The sequence below is a fragment of the Mesoplodon densirostris genome, chromosome 6 (genome assembly GCF_025265405.1).
Source record: "Mesoplodon densirostris isolate mMesDen1 chromosome 6, mMesDen1 primary haplotype, whole genome shotgun sequence".
In the NCBI taxonomy this organism is placed as follows: Eukaryota; Metazoa; Chordata; class Mammalia; order Artiodactyla; family Ziphiidae; genus Mesoplodon; species Mesoplodon densirostris.
In genome coordinates, this window is record NC_082666.1 from 116,211,781 (window position 1) to 116,235,813 (window position 24,033).

Here is a 24,033-nt window from a genome sequence, read left to right on the forward strand (position 1 = left end):
TGGAAACACAAAAGACCGCCAATAGCCAAAACAGTCTTGAGAAAGGAGAACAGAGCTGGAGGAATCATGCTCCCTGACTTCAGATTATACTACGAAGCTACAGTAATCAAAACAGTATGGTACTGAAACAAAACTGACATAGAGATCAATGGAACACGATAAAAAGCCCAGAAATAAACCCATGCACTGATGGTCAATTAATCTATGACAAAGGAGGCAAGAATATACAGTGGAAAAAAGACAGTCTCTTCAGTAAGTAGTGCTGAGAAAACTGGACAGCTAAATGTAAAACAATGGAATTAGAACATTCTCTAACACCATAACACCATATACAAAAATAAACTCAACTGGATTAAAGACCTAAATGTAAGACTGGATACTATAAAACTCCTGGAGGAAAACATAGGCAGAACACTCTGACATAAATCACGGCAATATTTTTTTGGATCTGTCTCTTATGGTAATGGAAATAAAAGCAAAAATAAACAAATGGGACCTAATTAAACTTAAAAGCTTTTGCATAGCAAAGGAAACCATAAACAAAATGAAAAAAGACAATCTACGGACTGGGAGAAAATATCTGCAAATGATGCTACTGACAAGGGATTAATTTTCAAAATATACAATATCAATTAATTAATATCAAAAAAACAACCCAATCAAAAAATGGGCAGAAGACCTCAACAGACATTTCTCCAAAGATGACATACAGATGGGCAACAGGCACATTAAAAGAGGCTCAACATGCATTAATTAGAGAAATGCAAATCAAAAGTACAATGAGGTATCACCTCACACCAGTCAGAATGGCTATCATCAAAAAGTCTACAAATAATAAATGCTGGAGAGGGTGTGGAGAAAAAGGAACCCTCCCTACACTGTTGGTGGGAATGTAAACTGGTACAGCCACTATGGAGAACAATATAGAGGTCCCTTAAAAAACTAAAAACAGAGCTACCATATGATACTGCAACCCATGCACCCCAATATTTGTAGCAGCACTAATTATAATAGCCAAGACCTGGAAGTAACCTAAATATCCGTCAACAGATGAATGGATAAAGAAGATGTGGTACATATATACAAAGGAATATTACTCAGCCATAAAAAATAAATGAAATAATGCCATCTGCAGCTACATGGATGGACCTAGAGATTATCATACTAACTGAAGCAAAGAAAAGTATCATATGCTATCACTTATATGTAGAATCTAAAAAAATGACACAAATGAACTTATTTACAAAACAGAAATAGACTCACAGACACAGAAGACAAACTTATGGTTACCAAAGGAGACATAATGGGGGAGGGGGATAAATTAGGAGTTTGGGCTTAACATATACACACTACTATATATAAAATAGGTAAACAACAAGAACCTATTGTATAGCAGCTGGAACAATACTCAGTATCTTTTTTAAAAATATATCTCATTTATTTATCTATCTCTCTGTCTGTCTGTCTGTCTACGCCAGGTATTAGTTGCGGCAGTCGGGATCTTCGTTGCAGCGTGCAGGATCTTTAGTTGTGTCAGGCAGGATCTTTTAGTTGTGGCATGCAAACTCTTAGTTGCAGCATGTGGGATCTAGTTCCCTGACCACGGATCGAACCCAGGCCTCCTGCATTGGGTGCGTGGAGTCTTAGTCACTGGACCACCAGGGAAGTCCCAATATAATCAATATTTTGTTAATAACCTATAATGGAAAAGAATCTGAAAAATAATACATACATATGTACATGTATACATACACAACTGAATTTCTTTGTTGTATACCTGAAACTAACCCAACATTGTAAATTAACTTTACTTCAATAAAAAAATTAAATATTGACTTCATTATTTAAAAAAAAAAAAGGTTAACGGGAGAAAAAGATGTTATGTGAAAAAGCCATCATCCTCAACAGGTTTCAATACATATCTAAATTTTTCAGATCAAGAGAAATCTGTATACTCATTTACAAATTTTGAAGGTAAACATCAAAATGAATGGAGTGCCTACTTTTTGATATAAGTCTTCGGCACTACTTGACATTTCACCCATGAATTTTTATTGATTTGATAAAAATAAAATCAAGGTTTTAAAAATATTTGAATATAGTAAAAATGGTTGTTAACCTGAGTATTAGGCACATGGATATCTATTACTACCATTCCCTGTACCTATCAGTATAATGTCATAAAAGGAGAAAATTTGCAACCTTTGGTAAACTAGTAAAAATGGAGGCTAACTTTACAGGAAAAAAAAATATGAAAAAAGTTTTACTGTAAAAAAGGACTTGCTGCCCAACGTCATTAGGTACATATAAACTACCACTTTAGTAACCAACTGAATTCCAACATATTTATATAAATAAACCTAAGTTATTTTAAAAATAGAAATCCCTGGAACTTCCCTGGTGGCGCAGTGGTTAAGAATCTGCCTGCCGATGCAGGGGACATGGGTTCGAGCCCTGGTCCAGGAAGATCCCACATGCCGCAGAGCAACTAAGCCCATGTGCCACAACTACTGAGCCTGCGCTCTACAGGAGCCCATGAGCCACAGCTACTGACCCCACGTGCCACAACTACTGAAACCTGTGCACCTAGAGCCCATGCTCCTCAACAAGAGAAGCCACCACAATGAGAAGCCTGCACACCACAACGAAGAGTAGCCCCCGCTTGCCGCAACTAGAGAAAGCCTGTGCGCAGCAACAAAGACCCAACGCAGCTAAAATTAATTAATTAAAAAAAAACCAGAAACCCCTAATATGTTGAACTAGGTACATAAAGAGAATGTAAAAAATTCAATTTTCAAATTTTTATTGATCACTTACACCCTAATGTCAAACACTGTCAGGTATTAGGAGTTGCCCACTGTGGTGGTTTTAAAACATGACCACAATTCTCTGACACTTCTCCCATGGAGCACAGTACATGCCCACTCCTTGAACCTGGGCAGACCTCTGAGACTGCTTCAATGAACAAAATGCAACAGAAGTGAACCTGTATGACTTCCACGGCTCCAAGAGAAGAGACTATGCCACTGTGCCTGTTTCTCTTGGGATACTTCCTCTGGGAGCCTTCATGTAGTAAGGCCAGCTACACAATGGCCCACAGAGGAAGAGAAACATCCTAGGAGCCTTATCCACTGAAGGCCCCCACTTTAGCCTTTCAGATGGCAACAGACTAAGGGCACAGCTGAGCCACCACACCAACTCTGGAATGCCTATTTGGGCTTCTTGCTGCATGAGAAAAAGAAACCCCCTTTGTGTGTGAATTTTCTTTATTTGTAAATGGGCACATTTGTTACTGATACAGGGATTTAAAAGTAACAAAGCCTTTGTCTATGTTAACAGGGAAAATGATTAAGACTAATTTATAAGTAATACTGATCAAGGGATCAGTAATCTCTCTAAAATAGAGTATAATACACAACAGTGAAAAACAATAAATGACCCCAGGGTTTCATATGTTAAAATATTCAACAATAGGCTGATTAGAATTTACAGAGTACCTACTTTGTCTTTAGCACTATGCCATATGCTCTAAAAAATATCAAAGAGTAAGAAAATATAAGATCAAAGTACTGGCTAGGATTAGACAATCTCTCCCTTAACAGTAACATCTCTTGGTTTAGCTCCTTCAATTACTTACACCATACTACACATCACTTTAATCAATTCTCTCTCCTAAGAATATGACTAAATCAGTGAAGAAAACAGGAGTGCTGAATTTAGAATGGTGTGCATAAAAAGAACTTGAGGGTACGAATTACTATTTCAAATGACAGAAACATGGGGCATTCACTGGTCAACAAAAACTTGACAGCAATTTTTGCAACTAATGAGATGGAATAAACATTGCGTTATAAACAGTATGATCAACAAAAAAAAATGCTTTTTGCAGAGCAGCTATAATGTGTGAGGCACCTACCTAAGCACCTGACAACATAACCGCATTTATTCTTCATAATAACCCCAATAGATACATACCATAACAGTCCCACTGTTCAGATGAGAAAAACCAAGGCTTAAGAAGATACAAAATGCACCAGTGTTTATACAGCTAATAAAAGAGCAGGACAGAGCTGATGAGCCGAGTTGGAATTTAAATAGTAACCTCTCAGGTGACTTATACTTCAGTCAGTCACCACTACTGCAAGTTAATCTTACTGACAAATATTTAACAGTTAAATCAATATTATCTTTACAAGAGAGGAACTAAAATCAAAGAGAAAAGAGAAACTTAAAAATCTTAATCCCTGTGGCTCTTCTACAAAGGAATTCCAAACACTACAGTTAATAAATACAATAAATTCTAAATCACATAGCAACCACTTGTAAGATTAATAGTAATTTTCCTAGCAGAATTCTCAGATTCATTTATCAAAGAACCTTAATATGTTATGACAGGTTTTTTCCAATATTCAAATGTATTTCTGGAATGGAGAAAAACATAAATCTTAAAGAAAATACTACTTACCTATTTTATTTTGTAGCCTATAAGATTTTTAACCTTTGTTTTTAGGGTGGACAAAAATCATGCAAAGTCTAAACTTCTAGTATCGGCTATGTGCCACAAAAATAAGAATTAATTTCTATTAAATATTCATTTCATTTCCATACATTTCATTCCAATAAAGTTCTTTCAAATAAATACGCAAAAAAGTGAGCTTACCTTTTTCCCTATAAATATCCTAAATCTCACTAAATCTAATACTCAGATAGTCATCTCACTTTCACATCTTCTTTCAAAAACAAATGATAAATCCTTTGTTTACTATAATCCTGTAAGTATTTACAATTCACTAGCTGTATTTACTGGACGTCTATAACTTACTGCAAGAGACCACAGGAAAAAAAAATTAATATGATCCCTACCTTTCAAAAACCTAAACCTGTTTCTTTCACATGTGTATGTGTTTAAAATACTGGAAATCACAAAGCTTTAGGAATAGCAAACCACTAGGAATTACATGAGAGCATTTCTCATTTTTACAACTGTTTTAAATTTATTGTACTAAAGTGTAGAACTGCACTGCCTACCTGCATCAGCTCTGGACCGCTGGCCAGGTGTCTTCCCGAATGGGGTCTTCATTCATCTGTATTTAAGTGAGCAGCAGAGCTGCTGGACTAGGGTGAAAATTCAGTATGCTCCAATTTGAAACTTTTCACAGAATTTCAATGTTCTTGTTAATCCATCATCCCAAGCGCCTTTTTTTAATAAGTTCAGCAAAAATACGTGAAATCCTAAGTACTCTGTAAGACAGTGAAATAACAGTTCATTACTAGAGCATCACAAAAGCAAACTACTCCAAGTAAGCCATCAAACATGACAAATTTTAAACGTAACATTAGCTAAAATACACTTTGCCGGGAAGCAATTAACTTTATTTCCTCAGACCTCGGTGCCAAGGACAACACGGAGAAGCAGGAGAAAAGGAGGTACCAGACCCCTCAACAACGAAAAGTGCAGTTCCTCACGGGTCAACGGAACATAATACAGCATCTGGCTTCCGGCTTCCCCCATTGTATCCCAACCCATTTTGCTGGCCGCCAATCCATTTTGCTGGCAGAAGTCAGAAGAGGTTAGACACTGGCATGTCAGAAAAGATTTAGCCTGGCAGGGCCCATATTCTTGATGGGACACAAAGAGACGCAGCAAGGCACTGGGGCGGGCAACAGAGGTGTGGCAGGTGCATATGGTGGAGCAACAGCTGGAGGGTGAGGCAGCACAGGAAGCTACTTCAAGTCTGAGCCACGGCTAGAGGGATGGTCCGTGAACCAGCAGCCTGGGGCCAAAGAAGGGATCACAGCCAATAAGACATGGCGGTGCCCTTCCTGCTCCCAAGCTTCGGGAAACCAGAGCGGAAGATCCAATAACTCCGGAGGAGCCTCAAAGAAATTTCCATACCCATGCAAAAAAAGTCAGTTTATCATTTAATTGAAATGTGGGTCCAGTTTACACTCCACGTAGTAGAACACATATGGAAACGTATTCTCATAAAACACAAAAATATCCACCACAAATTGCACTGAACCACATGACTACAGTCAGTTCTGGTTATTAGTCATCACGTCTACATCGTACAGCCATGCATTCACAGGTTTAAGAATTGAAGGGAATGCATTTTCTAGAGGCTAAAATTCAACAAAATAGTTAAAATAATTTAAAAGCCTAAATTACAAGGGAGAGAGGGATCATTTCAACTGGTAAAAATTCTTAACTACATAAAACTTCAAGGGAAATTTAAAAACAAATGGCTTTTATAATTCATTTAATGAATATTCAGAATGCCTACTGTTTGAAGCTTAGGTAGGAGGGGAGAGACAATACACAAATAAGTAAGGAAGAGAGACAGTATTTCAAGTGGCAGTAAGTTATACAGGAATCCCTTAGAGATATTGAGGGTTCAGTTCCAGACCACCACGACAAAGCAAATATTGCAATAAACTGAGTCACACTAATTTTTTGGTTTCCAATGCATATAAAAGTTATGTTCATATTTTACTGTACTCTATTAAGTTTGCAGTAGCATTATACCTGAAGAAAACTATGTACATACCTTGATTTAGAAATACTTTAGCTAAAGATGCTAACCATCATCTGCCAATGCCAGGTTGCCACAAGCCTTCAATAAAACAAGGTATGCCTGTACAGAAAAAACATGGAAGCAGCACCTTTTCTGAAGGTGACTTTTCCCATGCAAGGTTCATGTGCTCTTCCTAGGAGCTACAACCAGCCTGCCTCCCCACCCACTGAGCTAAAAGGAAGTCTAGGTTGTCATGACAACAACGTCTAGGCTGTCATGACAACAAAGACGTACACTGGTCTTTCCCAAGGCCACCCAACAGACATGTAAGCCTCGCATCACTCTACCTCTTTCAGCACCAGAAATCTCAGCTTCCCCATTCAATTCTTCCCACTCTGATGTATCTTTCCCTACTGGAACCCTACAGCCCTCTTCCCCCATCTGCCCAAACCTCTCTGCTGCCTTCTGAAAGGCAGTCTGTCTGTAGCAAAAGTCTATCTAGGGTCCCCTCCATCCAGCAGCTCTCTCCAAAGTGGTTGTTTGTGTTCCCCAAACAACCTTACTTACACAATCTCTCCTACCCCAACACCCCAACGTGGAGGCACGTGCCATAGCACTAATAATAACAGGCCCCCCTTTTCGTTGCAGTCATTACTCAGCTTAGATTCCACAGATGGTCAATCACTATAGTGACTCCCTTGCTTTTCTCTTCCTGTCACTTTCTGGCAAAACCCTAACCCAACTCCTTACCTACTGCACCCACAATTTCAGTCATTAAATGGGGCTGAAAAACTTCAAATTTATAATCTCACCCACAATTTCAGTCATTAAACGGGGCTGAAAAACTTCAAATTTATAATCTCATATCTCAAGTGGGCATTTGACAATACCAAGCCCATCCTCAGCAGATAAGGTTCCTTTCTGCTAGTTAGACAGAAGCAAACAGAAGAGAACTACTCATCTTCCCACCACCAAATTCACCAGCTGGTTGGTAGCCTCTGCTACTATAATAACAGATAAACTGTGTTTAAATTCAACCCTTTCTTATGTTTTATCAATCCCATCTCTATCTTCCCTATCAATTTCTGTTCTCATCGGTATACAAGAAATAATGCGGTATTTTCCAATTTTAAAAACATCCTATGATTCTGCTCCTTTTCTCTGACACTCTTTACAAAGCTGCTTCAAAGACTGAAGAATATTTTAATCTACACAAGTATCAATGTTTCTTTTTTTTTTTTTTTCAGTACGCGGGCCTCTCACTGTTGCGGCCTCTCCTGTTGCGGAGCACAGGCTCCGGATGCGCAGGCTCAGCGGCCATGGCTCACGGGCCCAGCCGCTCCGCGGCATGTGGGATCTTCCCGGACCGGGGCACGAACCCGTGTCCCCTGCATCGGCAGGCGGACCCTCAACCACTGCGCCACCAGGGAAGCCCGTATCAATGTTTCTTAACTTAATAAATCAACTTGGTTCTATAACATGAAAATTTTATAACATGAAAATTTTAGCTTACTGATGGTCTAAAGAGTATGTACCCTTCTCACGAGCAGATTTAAGCTTATCTTGGTATGATTTTCTACTGCTTACCACTTCATTAAAATTTTGAGGTTGAACTTGTTATAATACTTTTTAAAAAGTATAAGACACAGATTGAAAAAAAGAGTTGCAGAAGGGAAGGATATAGGAGCTTTTTGAATAATATAAGAAAACAAAATTCCAGATAAAAGTCCTTCCCCATTCTTGAGTTGCAATTACTATTCCAACTGCTTGATCTTATCTTAAATGCGGAGACAGCACAATCTCATTTCTAAGATAGCAGGAGTCGTAATTTTTTTCAAATATTACACAAAATGTTGTCAAATGGAGCTTAAATTGAAGCCAATAAAAAAGATAGTTCTGTATTCAAGACTAAACCCAACAGATTGCTAACACCATTCGATGAAAGGCTGTTCACAGCAAAAATCATGTTGCACAGTACCAAAGAATCACCCCAAATTACCTGTTGATTATAAATGCTTCTTGACAATGGAGGGATCAAACAATTCAACACCACTAATTGTGAGCCAACCACACTTAGAGGCTTCCAGATGTGATGTGATGCAAAGTACATCACATCATTATAAAACATTCTTGCCAAAAATGCTTTACCTAAATCTACTTGAGCCTCTAGACCTAATTCTCAGTTTTTAAGAAATACAGGTGATACAAGAGAATGTGAGAAGTTTCTATAAGACAAATGGAATATACTCCTTAAAAGGTCAATGTCATAAGAAAAAAAAGGTAGACATACTGCTCTAGATTAAAAGAGACTAAAAGCAGAAAGCAAGCAAACCCTGAATGAATGGTTTGGAGGGGAAAAAGCTATAGAAGACATTGAAGTCTGGGGAAATTTAAATAGGGTCTATATAGTAGATGACACATTATGGAATTATCATTAACCTTTAAAAGCACAATAATGACACTGTAGTTATACATGAGAATATATTTATTCTTAGGAAATACATGCTGAAATTTCTACAGGTAGGCTGAATTAATGTCTGCAAGTGAATTTCAAATAGTTCACGGAAAGAAAGTGATACATACACAAACAATAAAGTGAAAATGACAAAATATTAATTTTTGAATCTATACTAAGAACATACTAATGTTATTCTCTGAACTTTTATTTCAATTTAAAATTTTTCATAAAGAAAGCTGGGTAAGATCCTGGATTTATTTCCCTTTGCTATAAGTCCATCTGTATTAAATATAATTAACTATCCAAGCATACAATTTTGCTAAACAATCTTTAAAACATGTCATAAATTTAGTTTTGAAACTCAAAATATTTCTGTAACCATCTGAAAGGGGATCACAAGATTCTCACAATTTCACAAACAAGTGTTCCCAAGCACATGCTGTGTGTCACACACTGTTATACATGCATCAACTCAGACTCTACACAACCACCATAAGGCACACACTATACCTGTTCCATTTTGGAAATTAAAACCCTACGGCACCAGGACTTCCCTGGTGGCGCAGTGGTTAAGAATCCGCCTGCCAATGAAGGGGACACGGGTTCGAACCCTGGTCCGGGAAGATCCCACATGCTGTGGAGCAATGAAGCCCGTGAGCCACAACTAATGAGCCTGCGCTCTAGAGCCTGCGAGCCACAACTACTGAGCCCGCGCACCACAACTGCTGAAGCCTGCGCACCTAGAGCCCGTGCTCCGTAACAAGAGAAGCTACCACAACAAGAAGCCTGCGCACCTCAACGAACTGTAGCCCCGGCTCACCGCAACTAGAGAAAGCCCAGTGCAGCAATGAAGACCCAACACAGCCAAATAAAAATAAATTTATATATAAATAAAAACCCCTACAGCACCTTTGTTATACAGCAGAAACTAACACAACATTGTGAAGCAATTATACTCCAATAAAGATGTTAAAAAAATAAATAATAAAAAATAAAAACCTACGGCACCGAAATTAAAACGCATGTGGGCATATAGACTACAAGTAGCATAGCTGAGATAAATTTCTTATTTTAAAAATAAACACAGGGGGCTTCCCTGGTGGCACAGTGGTTGAGAGTCCGCCTGCTGATGCAGGGGACACGGGTTCGTGCCCCGGCCCGGGAAGATTCCACGTGCCACGGAGCGGCTAGGCCCGTGAGCCATGGCCGCTGAGCCTGCGCATCCGGAGCCTGTGCTCCGCAACGGGAGAGACCACGATGGTGAGAGGCCCGCGTACCGCTAAAAAAAATTAAAAATTAAAAACTTAAAAAAAATAAATAAATAAACACAGGGACTTCCCTGGTGGTCCAGTGGTTTAAACTCTGTGCTTCCACTGCAGGGGGCATAGGTTCAATCCCTGGTAGGGGAACTAAGATCCCACATGCATGCCGCAACTAAGACCTGGAGCAGCCAAAATAAATAAATATTTTTTTAAAAAGTTACATATCAAAATATTTGCTGCCAGCTGCTATCACGAAACAGTGCTATTTATAAAAAGAAAATAAATTTCTAAAACTGCTTAAGCAAAAGTGCCATGTTCCAAAGAAGTCTCAACACTAGTGGAAAAGTACAAACGGCTAAACACACCAAGTGTTAAGCTGAAGTCTGGGCTGCCAACAAGTGTGTTAAAGTTGTCGTCACAAAGGGTTCAAAGGGTGGGGAGGAATGTATGCTATCACAAATATTTATGTGAAAAATGACATATGGCTAAAATCTGAATAGGACCTGAATATTAAACAAGAAATAATTTTCTTAATTTCTTAATTATGATATGGTAGTTACAAAGAAAAAGTCCTCATTTTAAAAAGTATCATGATGTCTGCAATTTTCTGCAACTTTCAAATGGCTTAACAACAAAAAATGTGAGTATAACAAAATGTCAGCAAATGAATCTCAATGGAAAACATACAGGTATAACTCAGCTATAGGTTTAACTTTTCAGTGTATAGGAAGTTTCATTTAAAAAGTTTGGGGAAAACAACAGCAGTGAGAGAAGAACAGCAAAATTTGGAATTGGTGGCAACAACACAGATTTACTGTAGGTACTCAAAAGTCTGTAGCTTATTTCCTAAGATGTGATTTTTAAAAATAGATTAAGAAAAGGTGGTAGGGCTTCCCTGGTGGCACAATGGTTAAGAATCTGCCTGCCAATGCAGGGGACACGGGTCAAGCCTTCGTCTGGGAAGATCCCACACGCCGCAGAGCAACTAAGCCCATGTGCCACAACTACTGAGCCTGTGCTCTGGAACCCGTGAGCCACAACTACTGAGCCCGTGTGCCACAACTACTGAAGCCTGCACGCCTAGACCCTGTGCTCCACAACAAGGGAAGCCAGTGCAATGAGAAGCCCACGTAACACAACCAACAGTAGCCCCCACTCGCCACGACTAGAGAAAGCCCGCACGCAGCAACGAAGACCTAATGCAACCAAAAATAAATAAATAAAATAAATTTTTAAAAAATTATATTAAAAAAAAGGTGGCAAAATATTTGCAATTCCTGAATCTGGATGGTGAGTATACAGATGTTCACAATAAAATGTTAAGAGAGAAAAAGGGTCAATAATTTTAGATTCTATAAATCTGGAAAGAGAAAACATTGTATTACAACTCAGAACCTTCCTAAGTACCCAAAAGAATTTACCAGAAAGTCCAGTCACAAATGTTTCAATGGATGGCATGTAAAAACAGTGCTCTAGAGGTCTCCAGCATAGGCTGTCCCTTTGGCTAAAGCCTCAAGATTAAAATGAAGGGCTGTTTGAACACAGCATTGTTAATTACCCAGTGTTTGGCTACAGTACATACCAAGTGTATATCTGAAGGCCTTCAGGGCCCCAAACTCTCATATCAATATAAACAAAATTATTAAACAGTCTAAATCATGAGACATCTAACCACCAAGTTCTAAAATAGGAGCTCTTAAGTATGGACAAAATTCACAAGTAACATGAATTTGGATGAGGGAAAAATTCTATCTTCATTTTCCTAACTTTCACCTGAATTATACAGCAAGCACTTCCTTCCATCATGAGCGTATGAAACCACATTATTTTACCAGTATCCCTGACCTTCTCAACAACAGAAATCACAGATCTTTCCACCCCACTGCATTTATTACAGGTCTCAAAAGAGCTTTTAAGCTCAATTACTTTGGCTTTTTTTTTTTTTTTTTTTTTTTTTTTTTGGCTGCACTGGGTCTTTGTGGCTGCGTGCAGGCTTTTCTCTGGTTGCGGCAAGCGGGGGCTACTCTTCCTTGAGGTGTGTGCGCTTCTCATTGCGGTGGCTTCTCTTATCGTGGAGCATGGGCGCGCGGGCTTCAGTAATTGTGGCTCGTGGGCTCTAGAGCGCAGGCTCAGTAGTTGTGGCGCACAGGCTTAGTTGCTCCGCAGTATTTGGGATCTTCCCAGACCAGGGATTGAACCCGTGTCCCCTGCATTGGCAGGTGGATTCTTAACCACTGTGCCACCAGGGAAGCCCTCATCAACTACTTCTAAATTAAGTTTTGAGGCCTGTCACAGAACAAGACATGACCGGAGTGGATCAGCCATCAGGGCATTAGTCATCGAACTGTGACAACAGAATTGGTGACTGTTGTAAAACAAAGAGTTTGGCTGGACCTTGCCCCCTCCCACCCCAGTTCCTGGGAAGTACCTTCTAAATCGTTGGAATGTCTAAATGACAGGAGTGTTTGTGATTTTTGGTGGGTCCCTAGATAGTTTGTGCTAACAAGATGACTCAGGATGGGGCTGGTCACACCAAAAAGACCAACCACGGGATTAGAGGATTGGAGCTTTGAATCCCCTGATAGCAGCCCAACTTTCAGGGAGGGAAACTAAAGACCAAGCTCAACCTCATGGCCAATGATTCAATCAGCCATGCTCACATAACAAAACCCCAATAAACACTCTGGACATAGAAGCCGGAGAGAGCTTCCCTGGTCAACAATACTCTTAACTCCATGCACCATTACATATCCATGTGCAAGTCAGTGATACTCCTGACTCCACGGAAGAGAACTAGAAGATTCCCATTCAAACCCTTCCAGACCTTGTCCTGTGTGCTTCTTCTTTTGGATGGTCATGGATTTGGATCCTTTTCTGCTATAATGAAACTGTATCGTAAGTACAGCATTTTCCTGAGTTCCGTGAGTTGTTCTAGTGAACTATCAAACGTGAGGTCATGAGGACCCCCGAATTCGTAGCCAGGTGGTCAGAAACGTGGGTGGACTGTGGACCAGCAAGTTTATTGTTGGTGTCTGTAGTGAGGGCAGTTTTATGGAGGACAGTGGTTCGGCCTATAAAGTCTGGCCTCACTCTGGGTAGCTAGTGTGTCAGGATTACACTGCTGTGACACACAGATCTACTATGCTCTCTTGTATTCCCTATCATCAATTATTTGTTGATCAATATGTGAAAGGAGATAAAAGACCACCTCAATTTACTTTTTGATAAACATCAAGAGCTGTCACTTTAGTACCTTAAAATATGAAATTGTTTCTGTATGTCTTATCTGTCACTTAACATTAACAAAAAAGCCATATTACTAAATTAACATTGTTTTCATACTTTAATAACTATTTAAATATAACATTTCTTCTTTGCTCCCTTGTATTTTATTCACTGTATTCAGAAACATTCTGAGAAGGTATCCATAGGTTTCACCAGACTGAGAAAACGTCCGTGGCACAACAACCCCTGCCTAAAACCACTGGCAAAAAGCAACCCTGAATCTTTGATGTGTCTTTAAAGGCCACCTGCAGGAATCAATGTAAAGAATGGACAATCCTGGTAGTGATGGACTGGTAATTTAGACCACTCTTCTGAAAGCTAGACTATCAAAATAAAATCTAAAAGAACACCCTTAACAAAAACTACTGGGAAGCAGGGTTTCTTATAGAAAAGGTTAATTCCAGGTGAGGGGGAGGAAATATATGAAGAGCCTGGAACATCTTGCCATACCAGAAGCCAGGAAGCTATTCAAGGTCAGGAAGATCACTGGAATGGTGTCACAGAGACAAAGAGGGATCTTCTACAGTATTTTCTTGACTATTGTACAGTTCACCCTCCATATCTGTGGGTTCCACGTCAACAGATTCAACCTACTTCAGATCAAAAATATTCAGGGGGAAAAAAATTCCAGAAAGTTCCTGAAAGCACTGGCAACTATTTACACAGCTTTTACATTGCATTTACAACCATTTATGCAATATTTATGTTGTATTAGATATTATAAATAATTTAGAAATGACAAAGTATATGGGAGGATGTGCATAGGTTATATGCAAAAAACTACGTCGTTTTATGTAAGGGACTTGATTTTGGTATCCCCTGGGGATACTAGAACCAATCCCCCGTAGATATCGAGGAACAACTGTATATGACTGAAAACTTCCATGACAAAAACTTGAGCACACACAGTGACACATACACTAACCATACACTTGAAGGCATCAAAGAAATTGAAGATTGCAGTGCTTCCAGAGGCAGGACCTAGAGTGGTAGGTAAACCCCACACATGCAACTTTTCTCCCTGAGAGTAACTGCGAAGTGTTAAGGGCCAGCTAAGGCTAACAACTTTGCAAGGTGAGGGGCCAAAGACCAGAACCCAGGGACTACCAAAGGAAGGAGGGGGCTGGTGAAGCCACATCTCTATGACATGGAATCCTGAATTGCTCTTGGGAGCTGGGGGAATGGTAGGAAGTCCAGCCGCAACTCCTCTTTACCCTAAAACTTAGCAGAGGTGACCCCAAGCTGCCAGCTCCCTCAGACGTCTGGCAGAGCAAGCATAAATCCTCTCTAGGAATATCATCCTGACCCCAAATTATCTCAAACGATTTAAAAAATGTAATCTACTACACGTGCAACCATGCAAGTTAGCCCAGAAAGAGACAAAATAAAAACTAGCAGAAATGACAGATAAACAACAAAAAAAAGCAGACCCACTGGGCTACCAGGTGTTGCAGTTACAAAATCATACTTTAAAGTAAGCTACAGGAAGGTTACAGGAATAAATAAAATTATTACATGAAAAATAAAATAGCTGGGACTATTATGTTCAGAGACAGAAAAATAAGATATAAAACTCTGGTAGAAAACTATCACAGAACCAGATTTTCCAGAAGTGAAAAAATACAATAAACTCAATGGATAGATTATCAATAGGCTGGTCTCATTAAAAATTTAGTGAACAGAGAGAGGTCAGAAGAAATACCCAGGACGAAGCATGCAAAGGGCAAGAGACTGGGAAGGCCTCACATGCATTTAAATGGAGTAGAGGGTAGGGGGGACAGGGCAGCAGAAATCCTTGCAAAGATAATGCCTGCAAACTTCTCAAGAGAATAAAAAACATTACCACAGTTTCAGTAAGACCTGTAAACACAAAATATAAATAAAAAGAAATATACCTAGACACATCATAAAAACTGTTGAAAGACCAAAAAAAAAAAAAAAAACCAAAAAACCCCCCATAAAAGCCTGAAGTAAAAAAGATAAATCCCATCCATGACAGCAAATATTAAACTGACACTTTATTTAAGAAAAAAAATGAAAGCTGAAAATCTAATTTAATAACTTCTTTCAACATCTTAGAAGAAAACTGACAAGTTAGAACTCTATACATATCAAAAATATCCCTCAAAAGGGAAAATCAATTTGAGATATTTTTAGAATAACACATACTCAAAGAATTCACTATTAGGAGTCACACAACAGGGGAGAAATGAAGAATGTTCTTCAGGCAGAAGGAGAATGGAATTGGAACTGGATTGGACCGGAATTACAACAAGGAACGAAGAGCAATGAAAAGGGTAAATCTAAATGGCTACTGCTGTACAAATTAATAACGTCCTAAGACAAAATATACACAGAATTAAAATAGCACAAACCGTGCTACGTAAGTGAAACTAAAATAAATGGAGTTTAAGTGTCCAGGGAGAGGAGGAAACAACCAAATATTAGATTTTGACAAGTCAAAGATGCATGTTTTAAGTAACCTCGAGGTTAGCAGAGGAAAAAAAAAGGCATTCAAAGGAAGGCAAGAAAGGAGTAAAAGACACATAAAACAGGTACAATAAACAGAAAGCAGTTATTAAGACAACATACTTAAACCCAACTATGTCAACAGTTGGGTTAAATTTAAATATCAATAGACTAAACACTCCAATTATGAGAAATATTGCCAGACTAGATGTTTAAAATCCCAGCTATATACTGCTGACAACAGAAACGTCCAAAACATAGTACAAAGACTGAAAGTACAAGGTTAAAAAAAAAGATATACACTGCACCTACTAATCAGAGAAAAGATAATGCAACTACATTAATATTAAGCTAATCAACCTTTACCTCTAATAACACTTTTGCCTTAAGGAAAGACAATTATTTTAAAAGACTCAACCGGTAAAGAAAATACACAATGCTAAACATTGTATGCACCTAGTAACATAGCCACAAAATAGATAAAGCAAAAATTATCGCAAGTAAGGAGAAACAGACAAATGCAAAATATGAGTATTAATACATTTCTCTTGGTAGCCAATACCACCAGCAAACGAAAAGGAAAAAAGTAAGGATGTAGAAGAATTTAACACAATTAACCAAGTTAAACTAACAAATATAGAACACTGCATCCAACAAAGACAGAAGCACATTCTTTCCAAGCACACACAGGACATTTACAAAAAGTGATCATATGTTGGACCATAAAGCAAGCTTCAAAAAATTTCATAAGCTTTTAATTATATAGTATTATGACCACAATGAAGACAGAAATCAGAAAAAAACAAATACAGCACAGAAGATTCTTAGAGCAGTGAAACTATTCTGTATGACACTATAATGTCGGATACATATTATAAATGTCAAAACCCACAGAATACACAACACCAAGAGTGAACCCTATGTGAACTATGGACTGTGGATGATAATGATTTGTCAATGTAGGTTCACCCCTTCTAACAAATGTACAATGTGGTGCAGGATGCTGCTAATGGGGGAGGCTGTGCTTGTGTGGGATTGGGGAGGGGGTACAGGGGAACTCTGTACTTTCTACTCAGTTTTGCTGTGAACCTAAAGCTGCTCTTAAAAATAAAGTGTATTTAAAACAAACAAACAAAAAGTTTATCTGACAAGATAGGTTATTGAGTATGCTATGGTTACAAACCACCCTAGAAGTCTTAGCTGCTTAAGATGAAAAAAATTCCCACTCCCCACCCATTCCCTCCCGCTCTTTTCTCCACCCTTGCCCTCTCCCCCACCCTCTGCTCTCTGTTTGCTCTACACCAGCGGTCCCCAACCTTTTTGGCCCCAGGGACCAGTTTCATGCAAGACAGGTTTTCCATGGAGTGGAGGGGGGGCGGATGGTTCAGGCGGTAATGCAAGTGATGGGGAGCAGCAGATGAAGCTTCGCTCACTTGCCTCCTGTTGTGCAGCCGGGTTCCTAACAGGCCGCAGACGGGTACCTGTCCGCAGCCTGGGGGTTAGGGACCCCTGCTGTAGCTGGAATAGAAACTGATAGGTATATCCACACTGGAAGTTTGGCATTATCTACTAATACCGGACATAGGCATAATATATGACCCAACAATTCTACTCCTAAGTCTACCCAACAAAAAAGCATACAAGAAACATGCACCTGAATGTTCACAGCATGTCTGCTCACATGAGCCCCGTGACAGTCATGGAAATGAGCCTGTTGGATCACCTAACATGGGTAGCTGCTCTGTTCTGAATCCATCATCACCATTCCCCCAGCCCAACACTTCCCACAGGCTGTTCTAGCCAATGACTGGCCATAGGCAGGATGCTAAAGCAGGTCCATTCCTGCAGGACAAGGAACTCCTCTGACCCCAACTTTGGCTGGAGGACATGTCACTGGCCTTGCTTAAACTTTCTTAGAACTGCACTTAGGTCCGAAGACCTATCGTACCAAACGTTCCCTCCAACCTCTTCCTCCTCTACATACATCAGTCCTGCAAGGGGCTGTTGGCTTTCTCACAAGTATTTCTCCCAATACAGCAAAATCTAATCCCAACTTGTTGTCTGCTTGTCCTTGGGGGACCCTCAACAGGCTCAAATTGGGAACAACCCAGTATTTATCAACAGGAGAATGAACTACTACCATGGATAATACATGAGTAAATAATTACATGAATAAACAAACTACAACTATACATGACCGAGTGAATGAAATTAATGACAAAATGAGTAGAGTTCCACGGTTGGTATGTCGCAAACCATGGATCTGTAACTACTTCTGTACTTTGAGTACATTTCACCAAAAAAAAGAAAAAAAGAAAAATCAAAAAGGCAAGACTCTGAAACGTCAACTATCCTTAAACCAAAGGGGAATTTGCTACTTACTATTAACTCAGATTAAGAAGCTACCCATATGCACTAATATGTATAAAGCAGATAACTAATAAGAACCTGCTGTATAAAAAATAAAATTTAAAAAAAAAAAAAAAAGCTGTATGCAGCCGGACTGTTTACATGGAGCCCTCCTCCCCCTTCCTTCATCATTCTCACATCCCTCAGGGGTAACCACTGTTAAAAGACTGCTGTGACTCTAAAGACATATGCAAATTCTTAAAGCATAGTAAGTATAGATATACAAACATCTTAAAACACATACATGCACACACAAAGTTCTACAACTTGCTTCTCTTACTAAACATTACATTTTCCATGCAGCATAGGAAATTTTTTCCTCTTATTTTTCATAGTGACAGAACATTCCAGCGTATGGATATAAAGATCACTTACGTTGCTGTTAACTTCAATATTAGACAAATGTTTCTAATTTTTCACTACCACAAACACCGCTATAATGAAAAATCTTACACATACAGGTTTGTACATTTGTGCAAATACATCTATATCATAAATTCCTAGCAGTGGAATTGCTAGGCCGAACAGAGTACAGGCATTTTATATTGTTTCAATGACGCCACCTCCCAAAAAGAGTCCACCAAATTATAGTCCCACAAGTCATATAAATTATATATTTAAAGGCTAATGTATTTTAGATGAACCCTACTTTATGGACTAAAACTTGTGGTGAAGGGTAATTATGAATGCAAAGTACATAAGATTGCTTTTATCTTTTACTGAGTCAATTTAAGGAAAAACTTCACAGGGTTACACAAAAATACCAGAGTAACCAAAAAATTACCAGTAGTTCCAACCCAGAGATTGACTCTAAATAAAAAAGACCATTTAATAAACCTGACAACCCAGGATCCAACTGTCACCACAGCATTTACAGATCCCAGTTCAGTGCCAGCAGATCCCACTGTGATTTCTGATCTACAGAGAAGAGTGACCAGAGTTCTCAAGGATACTGGGGCTTATCGTACCAAACGTTCAGATGTCTTGCAGATGTCTTATGGCTGTGGGATAAGGCCTGAGTTGTGAACCTTCCCAGGAAGGGTAAGTCTTTCATGACAAATCCACTCCAACACTCCAATCTCCCTAAGCCTTTGGATACCTTCCTCTACAGTATACCAAGGTAGTTCTGGCATCTCAACTCCACTTAGGACAGGTCACCCTTTGGTTTGTTTCAGGCAATCAACCAAGCAGAGCCCTTTCTAAGCCCTCAAGCTATAACCCTGAATCCAGAATCTCTCCTTATGGGTCCACATCAATAAATCTGGCCTACTTTACTTTCCCTTCACCTTCAACTCACACCCTTAACATCCATTCCCATAAATATTCCCCGGGTTCCTACTTCTCTCATGGCAAACTAGACAATCTTTTGGAGGGTAGGCCTACCTCTTCATGGGTCACAATTTGCACCTCACCCTTTGGGGCCTCCTGGGATGATTCTAGGGGAAGCCAAATGCAGGTTTTTCAGGCATAGGGAGATTAAGTTCAGGCAAGGGATGGAAAGGCTGCTTCTACTGGGAACTGTAGCCCAGCAGAATTTAGGTGTTCAAGGTCTCCAGCTAAATCAGAATCTGACCATATGCCTCTAATCCAATTTTCAGGATCCCATTCCTTGCCAACCAGTGCTTTCACTTACAAACGGGGAATTCAATTTGCAGTTTTAGGGCAGTTGTAGAAACTTTCAGGTCCCTTATGTGGAACCTGACCTGGTAATTTAAAACCCTGAACTCATCGTTTTGCTTTGCAACGTTTTCACTTGGCTAGGCTGAATCGCACTCCCCAAGATTTCCACTCCCATTAGCTTCTAGATTGGGCGGGCCACAAGAGAGACTACTGTGCAGCACGCGGACGGAGCAGGTGAAGGGGCACGCATCTGGTAGGACATCTGCAGCACGTGGACGGAGCAGGTGAAGGGGCACGCATCTATCTGGTAGGACATCTGCAGCCTGCACCCACTGCACTCCCCATTTGCTTCAATGATGCAAGGCTGCAACAACTACTCTACCTTCCCCCAGGCTCCCTGAGTCTCTGCCTCCTGAGCCAAGTGTGTGTGGTTACCTCCATGACTCTTTCAGGATATCCACACAACCAAGGTCAGAGGCAAAAGAACTGACACAGCTTTCCATCTGTCTTTGCTGTGGCTTCCAGTCTGGGTTCTCCCCCACTGTACATCCACCTTCCTTTCTCAAATGCCTGTCCTATGGACTGCAAACTCCAGCATCAGGCACACAAACAGCCTTATCAACGAGCTGCGTCGTCAGCTCCTACGCTGTGTTAACTGAGATCCCTGACTAAGACTGTCTGACACACCCCTGTGCAACAGACCACACATTTAACCACACAGCCTCAACCTGCCCTTGGACAATTCTAGCTACTGCCCAGGGAATCTGAGCACTCACAACCCAAGTACTGAACTAAGGACTAGAAAAGTAATTATGGACAAAACAAGAAGAATCTCTGCTTTAATGAAGCTCAGCCTTTTTGAGAAAACAAAAATCCATTAAATCATGTGAACAAATGTAACCCTGTAATTTTGATAAGCACCAGGAAGGACAACAATGTCCCCAATAGAAGAACTTGACTTCAGTAAAGTCAAAAAACTGCTCGTCACTGTAGCAAGTGGTGGATATATCGAAGTTGCCTATTCTACCTTTATTATAAAATGTGCAAACTCGCACAAAACGAATTTCATAAAAAAAGTGATGCCTGAGACAAGCTCTAAATGAAACTAGGAATAACTGAAACCCGGACGGAAAAGCATTCCAGGAAGAGGGAAAGAACAAATGCCGCACTCCCTGGTGGCGGAGATGATGATGGGCACGGGAGATGTGAGAAGGACCTGCATGGCTGGAGCAAGGAAAGCAAAGGGAGATGTGGCACAGGTGAGGTCAAGGCCCCAAAGTTTAAGAAACATGCACACCCTTAAGGCCACGTTTTGAAGTTCTGTCCTTAAAGCAACGGGAAGCCACTGAGGGTTTAACGTAAAAGGTGACATTATCAGATCTGCCTTTTTAAAAGGTACTTTCTGACACTCACAAATTACAAACATATTTATTACCTTTTACCCAACGATCTCACTATCTTGAAACTATACCTGCACAAATACAAAACAATACATCCACAAGGTTATTCATAGCAACGGAATGTAAACAACCCAAGTGTTCATAATCAGGAAATGAACTACAAGCACAGAAGAATGGAAAAGAGTGTATATGAAGTGATCTCTAGAATATATTAAGTAAAAAGTAAGAAACAACAGTGTACACAAACTTCTTTTTAAGAAAGGCAGGTAAAAAACATACTTGTGCTTATGTTTGCAAAAATAAAACAGTGGAAAAATAAACCAGAAACTAATAAAAGTGGGGCAGGAGGGGAACAGTGCAGGGATAGGAAGAAAAGGGAGAATGTGAACATACCTTTGTAATGCAGCTTTGATTCTGGAACTATATAAATGTTTTACAAACTGAAAAAATACATTAAAACATTAAAGAAATCCTTAAAAGTTAAAGATTTCATTCAAATAAATCAAACTAATGATCAAATTGGTTACAAAATCAGAGGGAAAATGTTTTCAAATGATTTTATAATTCAGAATGTCAACTGTACATCCTTCCATGGATACATTTTTAAAACAAGGAGAATAAAATACAAACCTACAATCACTCTACTGTTATTAATGTTTTCAAACTACTATATTTATACTGTAGGGTAAAGGAAAGTAACTACTGTTGCTAAGAATGCAAATTTTTAACATTAGAGAAGAAAGGATAAAGTCAAAGTAAAAACCCTGTAAAGTTAAATGTGAATTGGAAATATCAACACAAAAGCAAAGTTTATTATTTCCCAAGCCTATCCAATGAAAGCAAGGGCATCTCAGTAGCAGTAAGGACACACAGCACCAGATTTTGTTATCTAAATTCCACTGCCTGATAAAAAGAGCTAAAACAACTGGCTGATAGATATTGGGCAGGAAAAGCACAAAGTGAGTCTAAGACATCTTGTAACATGAGCAAGAAACAGTTCAAAGATTAATGGGGTCGCATCCAAGGGAAGAGAACTAGTTTGAAAGGACCAAGCCATGCCCAAATTAGAACAAGCTGAGGGAAAAGAATGATGACTACTTGTTTAAAAACACACCAAATACATAAAATTCCTTGGGTCCACAGTGATCCTGAAAGAGAGAAAGGAAAAAGAAACAAGAACAATCCACCCTGTACATAGGAAAAAGAACATTCTTATCCTGTGTCAGGACCTAAAACTCACACTAGGAGTATTAACTTAGATATATGATTAGTTAATATACAGATAGATATACAGGTCATACATACGTGTCTTTAAGTATATAGATCATCTATAGATAAATACGTGGATAATTTTCAGACAGGTCCAAAAATTAAACCTAGGTTGTAAGGATATAACTATAAGCAAGCTGAACAACAAATATAAACAAACAAATATAATCTAAGTTTAAAAAGTTGGCATGCTTTATTACTACAATCTAAAAACATCTAAAATGGTATGAAAATGCTTTATTAACCTCTTCATTTACTCTCTCAACATTTGGATAAAACAATATCCATGATGAATGGATCCTTCCTCCCTCTACCACCCACCCCCCACCCCCGAAAAAGTCAACACACTTAACATTCTAGGGACTCCAGACAAATTGCCCCTGCTTCAAATGACTTCATCTGCCTTCTTGAACAGGCTACACTCTTTAAACTAGAGCTCCTACACTGGCAGATTCCTCCAATGCATCTTTCATACGGTTTAATGCCTTTCAATGGCTCCCCTCACCTTTAGGATAAACACCAACCACCTTAATGTGATATGTACAGTTATTTAAAATCTGGCCCCAAATTCATCCCTAGACAGACTGGCCATGCCAAATTATAAGTGGTGTCAGCAGTGGTATGATCAATACCCACAGAGAACTTATGATGTCCAGGAACCATAGAAATCTGTCACACAGGAGTAACCGATAATACAGGGCAAACTTTTGGTTGTAATTCAAATCCAGAATGGTCTCAAACACTCTCTTCAGGACTCTGCTCCTGCTGTCCCTCCATCTAGACTTTTTTCCTCTCCTAATCTATATTCTTAACCCTGTTGGAACATCAACTTCTCTTCCCAGATATCAAAAGCACAGAATTTCCTCATCTTATGTATGGGTATCTTCCCTACCAAGCTGTAAGGTCTCTGAGGGCACATCTTTATGTATTATGTCCATACACAACTTATGGCAATTTTAAGGCCATATAATAAGCACCCAGTAGAGATTTAACTTAAAATTTAATTGGGACTTCCCTGGTGGCGCACTGGTTAAGAATCCGCCTGCCAATGCAGGGGACACGGGTTTGAGCCCTGGTCTGGGAAGATCCCACATGCCGCGGAGCAACTACACCCATGTGCCACATCTACTGAACCTGTGCTCTAGAGCCTGCGAGCCACAACTACTGAGCCCGCATGCCACAACTACTGAAGCCTGCGCACCTAGAGCCCGTGCTCCGCAACAAGAGAAGCCACTGCAATGAGAAGCCCGTGCACGGCAACAAAGAGTAGCCCCTGCTCGCCGCAACCAGAGAAAGCCCGCGTGCAGCAACGAAGACCCAACGCAGCCAATAAATAAATAAATGTA

General features: G+C 39.6%; 1 protein-coding gene across 2 annotated transcripts in view; it reads right to left on the reverse strand.

Annotated features, from left to right (window-relative positions):
• SPIN1 (spindlin 1) overlaps positions 1–24,033 on the reverse strand; it is a 63,937-nt gene that overhangs the window by 36,112 nt on the left and 3,792 nt on the right. Inside the window, exon 2 of one of the 2 annotated variants that reach the window (XM_060102480.1) lies at positions 5,029–5,241. The exons of the other annotated variant lie outside the window; for it this stretch is intronic. Coding sequence (XP_059958463.1) covers positions 5,029–5,080 — 52 coding nt within the window. The 5' untranslated portion in view covers positions 5,081–5,241. The remainder of the gene's footprint in view (positions 1–5,028; positions 5,242–24,033) is intronic. 2 annotated transcript variants of the gene reach the window in all.